This window comes from Delphinapterus leucas, chromosome 11 (assembly GCF_059928025.1).
Source record: "Delphinapterus leucas isolate spDelLeu-1000000601 "Yukka" chromosome 11, BTC_Dleu_Yukka2, whole genome shotgun sequence".
NCBI lineage: Eukaryota > Metazoa > Chordata > Mammalia > Artiodactyla > Monodontidae > Delphinapterus > Delphinapterus leucas.
This window is the reverse complement of record NC_143139.1, coordinates 44,018,297-44,024,021: the sequence shown is the minus strand read 5'-3', so window position 1 is coordinate 44,024,021 and position 5,725 is coordinate 44,018,297. Positions and strand designations below refer to the sequence as shown.

At 43.8% G+C, this 5,725-nt stretch overlaps 1 protein-coding gene across 1 annotated transcript; it reads right to left on the bottom strand.

Annotated features, from left to right (window-relative positions):
• Positions 1-1,296: 1,296 nt before the first annotated feature.
• On the bottom strand, positions 1,297-3,488 carry RPS26 (ribosomal protein S26). Its single transcript, XM_022571883.2, has 4 exons — positions 3,362-3,488; positions 2,922-3,099; positions 1,731-1,861; positions 1,297-1,402 (listed from the first exon to the last, which is right to left on the bottom strand). The coding sequence occupies exons 1-4, from the start codon at positions 3,362-3,364 to the stop codon at positions 1,367-1,369; spliced, it is 348 nt and encodes a 115-aa protein (XP_022427591.1). The 5' UTR covers positions 3,365-3,488; the 3' UTR covers positions 1,297-1,366.
• Positions 3,489-5,725: the final 2,237 nt, after the last annotated feature.

Below are 5,725 nucleotides of genomic sequence, written 5' to 3'. Positions count from 1 at the left end.
TTTTTTTCTATCCAATGTTTTATCCCTGGTGTAGCAGGGTCATTACAGTGTAGAGGAATGAAGAAGCACAGATATTGTGGGTCTCCCCAAAGGATGGAGACTCTTGCCTACATTCAGTGTTTTAGCAAACCGTTTCCCACAATGTTTATTTTTTTTATTTTTTATTGGCTGCACAGTGCAGCATGTGGGATTTTAGTTCCTGGACCAGGGATTGAACGCAGGCCCTCAGTGAGGGCATCAAGTCCTAACCACTGGACTGCCAGGGAATTCCCAAACAATGTGTATTTTAATCAAAACTTCCAAGCTCCTAGTTTAGCTTAATTCAGGGGGGAAAAAAAAATCACATAACCTAACCAGCAAAATCCTTAGCAATCCATTCCCAAACGAATTTTTCAAATAAACATACATTTGACCCCTGAACAATACATAGGTTAGGGGTACCACCCAGTCAAAAATCCTTATATAACTTTAGAGTTACCTCTTCTTATTTGCCTGTGCTTTCACCATCTGAGGAATCAAACAACTGTGGACTGTGTAGTATGTGTTTATTGAAAACAAAACAAAACAAAACAACCCACACAGTTAAACCCATGTTGTTCAAGGTTCAACTGTATATCCCTAGCCGGTAACTTTCTAATTTCTGAATTCTGGAACAAAGGAACCATTGTCACACAGATAAAATTAGGTACAGCCTTTTCCCATACTTTGCGTGGAAACGTCCTCTCTTGGAACTTCCACAAATTTCTAGGAACGCCTCGTGTCCTGTACATTTTCACCCCATAGAGCAATGTACCATAGAAAGATGCAGGCTGGGTGAGAACTGGCTTACCAGCAGACCACAGTAGACAGGTGAATTTTACGAAGGATGTGAATACAGACCCTTTAAGCTACCTAAATCTGAATACAGACCCCTTAAGCTATCCAGGTCACGTGCTCCTAGTAAATAAAGTCTTCTGTCCTCCACCAGGGGTATGCACACCTCAGTCTAAATCACTTCCTGATTCAATAACACTCCTTACCCTGCTAGTTCCTCTCTGTTTCAAAGACCCCAGCTTAAGCTACTTGCCGGGTTGAATTAATCTAACATTCACAGATGCCTTAACTCCTCTCCCCAACCTTCAGCTATGCAAATTGGGAAGGCCAAAGGCAGAAATACAAATGGTTTAACTCACCTGGATAAGCTTTCTCACCCTATGAAAACATCATGTGGCACTCCACAACTGAATACTTCGTAAAAGTAATTAATTCTATGACATACACCCCCCCCACCTGACAATACATACTCAACATGCCATATAAAGTATAATTTCCACTTTATTGTCTTTCCAGGGAACAGTATTTCTTTAGTCTTTAAGAACTTAGCTCCTTACATGGGCTTTGGTGGAGGTCGTGGGGCAGCACCCTGGAAGATAAAGAAATGAAGAATTTTAAAAAACCACGCACAGAAGAGTCCCCCCTCAAAGAACTTGACCACTACCCTCCCATCACTAACAATGTGTTTGGACCATAAAAGTATGAATAAATGTGGAAGAAGATTACACTACTCAATCTGTAACAAATTCTTACAGCTATTCTTCAAAAGTGTCTCTAAACAAATGTTTAGGTGTGGGTCTTTACAGACTTAGTTGATCCCACCCACAGGCAGAGATCTTAATTTGATATTCCTTGGGTCCTTCCTTATCTTTTGTCCATTACCCCTCTGGCTTCCACATCTCCTTTAAGATACTCACAGCAGGTCTAAATCGGGGTGGAGGTGTTCGGTCCTTCCGGGCTTCCCGAGAACGATTCCTGACTACCTTGCTGTGAATGGCACAACTCACGCAGTAATGCAGTTTCACATACAGCTTGGGAAGCACATAGGCTAAGAAACAAAAAATTAGAGGTGTGATATTAGGTATGGTACCACATTGCACTGTTCTTTCTTGTTCATTCTATCAGTCAAAGTAAACTTACTCGTGGGCTTCCTTGGTGGCGCAGTGTTTAAGAATCCGCCTGCCAATGCAGGGGACACGGGTTCGAGCCCTGGTCCAGAAGATCCTGCATGCCGCAGAGGAACTAGGCCCGTGCGCCACAACTGTTGAGCCTGTGCTCTAGAGCCTGAGCTCTGCAACAAGAGGAGCCACCGCGCAGCAACAAAGACCCAATGCAGCCAAAAATGAATGATAAATAAACTTTTTAAAAAAGTAAACTCACATAAGTGTCTGTCAGACATATCTACAAGATTTCACCCCCAAAGCCAAGTGTTCAGTTTCTGGTATCTAAATACACATATATATATAAAACACAGTTCCACAAATGAATATTCCCCTTACTGAGCGACCCTGTCACCATAGGGACTAAATCCACACCACAGATGTAATATCACCAAAAATCCAGTTCCTTCAGCAATTGCATCAGCCCTAATGCCTACTCCTGTTGCCTAAAAAATTTAATTCGTCTTAAGAAAAAAAAACGATCAAAACGACATCATATTGCTTCAAATATCACCCTTGTCAACCAAACTGGACTGCTTTGACTCTTAAAAGTCTTCAAAAGACTCCTTTCTACAACTACTCAAATGTTTGTCAACAATTCAAGAGTTGTTACATTTACGTTTTCAGCTAGTACTCCCGAAGTTTTGATACAGGATAAACACTATAAATGCTTTTAGAATCTCATCCCCTACAGTCACAAAATAAGGCTCAAAGATTGTGCAGTACGACCAAAAGTCCCCTCTGTCCAGAGAAGACTCAAAACGGCAAACAACATAGCAAAAACATCATTCTCTTCTACCGACAACAATCCTAAAGGTGCAAGAAAATTGTTGGACACGCTCCAATGAACAGAGCCTGCGGATGGGGGGGTGGGGGTGGGAGAGGAGGCAGGAAGTGGTTTTAGGTATTAAGATACTTGCACAGTTTGCGCGCCAGGAGCTCACTCACCATCGAAAACACTCGCTTCGGAAATGTCCCTGACGGCTGCGGCCTCTACGATGTTCCGAATGACGAACTTCTTAATGGCCTTATCCTTGGGCACGCAACGGGCACAGTTGGTACAGCGAATAGGCTGCACGTGGCCGCGGCCCTTTTTGGCACGACCATTGTTCCTTCTTTTCTTGGTCTGCGTGAAAATGAAAACCCCATTAGGAAGAAGGCGCAACTTACCCAGCCTATCTCCTTTCCAGCCACATTCCGCGCCGGCAACCCCCAGAAAAGTGCCACTCAGATATCCAGTCCCTCCACAAATCCCTCCAAGCCTGGAACAAACATGCGCTCTTTCCACTCCTCCACCGTGGCCCAGGTTTTCAAACCCCCACAATCCCAAAATCTGCTCCTCTCAAGCCTCCACCCGGCCCGCACATTCACCACGAGATAGGACTCACCATCTTGGAAGCAAGGAGGCGAAAAAGGATCCGGCTCTCGGGCCGACTCTCCTATATAACGCGAGATCCCTACGCTCACGCCGGGAGATTCCTCCTAGACGTCTACTGGAAGCACGCCAAGAACGGAAATCCACTTTACTCAAATTTTCTTTATTATTCAGCGTTTCCGCTGAAATTTAGGGCAGGAAGGTGTTTCTCGAGTTTCTTTTTCCGTGGCGCACGGTGACGGTGGGACTATTTAACCAGTTGGCGGAAGAAAATTAGAGTTATACGTTTCCCAGCAACCCTTGCGACGCCCTACCCCGGAAGTAATTCTGGGCGGCTACAGTTATCCTTTTTTGCGATGCTGGGCGGGGAAGTTCCCCAGCGCAGGGCCGCAAGTCGCCTTCCCAGTTAGAGGCCGGAGGGCAAGAGATGCATGGTGGGAGTTGTAGTGCGAGGTTGGCAGGCCCCGGGCCCCAAGCACCGAGACCGAAGGCGACACTGTGCCACCGGGGGACGCTCTCGGCTCGTTTCTCTGACAGTCCTGTTACTTGGTGCTAGATTGAGAAATGGAAGAAGGCGGGGGTGGCGTGCGGTGGGGGTGGAATAAAGCATTTTGTTACTTCCTCCTTTCAATATGGAGAAAACCCCACAACGAGGAGACATGGACAAGTGCGTTGGTGCTAGGGTTGTTCCTCGTTCGCTTTTTTATTCCTGGATCCCGATAGCTCAATGCTAGGCGCTGTAGTAAGCATTGTATAAATATTAACTCATTTAACCCTCAACAAGCCTTTAAGGTAGGTTCTATTATTGTCCTTACTTTACAGATTGAAAAAATGAGGTGTAGAGAGGTTAAAATTGAGGTTGTCTGAAGTCACGTCGTGCTAGTATGAGGTGTTCTGGCTCCACTATACTATGCTGTCTCTTACCTAACAAATGGATGGAGGTATATATAGCCTGGACTAGTGACTTAAGAGATTTGACTCAGACTCCTAGTAGAAATATATTTTACGTTGGTACTCAGTACATACACAAATGTACTCAGTACATACACACAAAACTGAAACATAAACTTCATGAAACAATGCCCTTATGACATAAGGTGCACTGTTATGTTCTATTTTCTTTTAATAAGTGTCGATCAATCCCCACCAAGGTGATTTCACCACTCATTGATGAATCTGGCCCCCTACTGAAACATACTTTGTTCTGTCTGAGTTCCATTTACCCCTGGAGAGCCTTCAGTGAGCAGGACTGGCTATTCATGGGTAGCCAACCACCCACTTGTCTCCAAAATTGAAGAAATTTGGGTGTCAAGGTGACCTCCCAGCATTCAGACCCAAGATGGTACAGATGGAGACTGACCCTTCATTCATGAGTCATTCTAGAGTCCGAATACACCAGATTCACTCTCCCTCCCACAACCCATTATGGTTTCCGTTAATTTGTAACCCACTTTATTGGGGTTAAAATTTATTTTCTAACTTAGTTTTGGCTTCAGAACAACTATGTTCATGGTCTTGAGTTTCAATTTGCTAGTTTCAATGGGTCATGGAAAATGACAGACTCTAGATGGAAGCATCTCCAGTTTTCACTTCAATATAGTCTCATGGAAAACACAAAGCAGACAATATCGTATAGAATGGCAATGAGGTAGATAGAACAGAAAACGTTCAGTGAGGGGGACAGAAAATAGTTATTTAATATTTAAGACAGAACCAAGTCAATGTTCCTATGTTGGCTTTTCTTTGGATTTTTATAGCCTGGGGGTTTCACTGGCTGGATTTCTGGGCTTTAAGGGATAAACACAGACTTTGGGTGAACGCACCATATCCTTGGGTTCAAATCCAGGTTCTATCACTTACGGGCTTATAAGTCTTAGACAAGTTATTTATTCTCTCTTGGGCTTTTATTCTTCACTAGTAATGGTGACCGTTCTTTCATAGGTTGTCTCTACAATTAAATGAATACTTGGTACAGTGCTTGGCATTTATGAAATGCTCAAGAAGTGGTAGACCCTATTATCGTCATTATTCATGCTATTGTATCTTGTATCTCCCTGGGAATATAGTGTGTTTTACACATAGTAGGTACTCAACAAATGTTTGATGAATCTCTGCTTTGGACAGATAGACAGGTTGGGTTTTCTCTCCTTTCCTGAAGGCACTCCTGGTGGGCAACTCTCCTCCACTTCCCATACTAGGTTGAAAATTCTTCTGTTCTTCTGTAGAAACAACTTGAGCACTCTTGTTTGGTTTCCTTTCAGTCTTATACTTGTTCACCTTCAAAATGTTTAGTAGTTGGTACAGTATGCTGCAAGGAGGTCCCCCTCCCTCCCAGCAGAAAAGCAAGGCAAAGGAAGTCTGCAAAAACAACCAGGGG

What these genes read in the sequence shown, in the direction of transcription:
- RPS26 (XM_022571883.2), bottom strand. An exon ending in CGAAGCGAGTGTTTTCGATG is followed by an intron (nt 1,862 to 2,921) that starts GTGAGTGAGCTC and finishes TTTGTTTCTTAG; the next exon opens with CCTATGTGCTTCCCAAGCTG. An exon ending in CACCCCGATTTAGACCTGCT is followed by an intron (nt 1,403 to 1,730) that starts GTGAGTATCTTA and finishes TTTATCTTCCAG; the next exon opens with GGTGCTGCCCCACGACCTCC.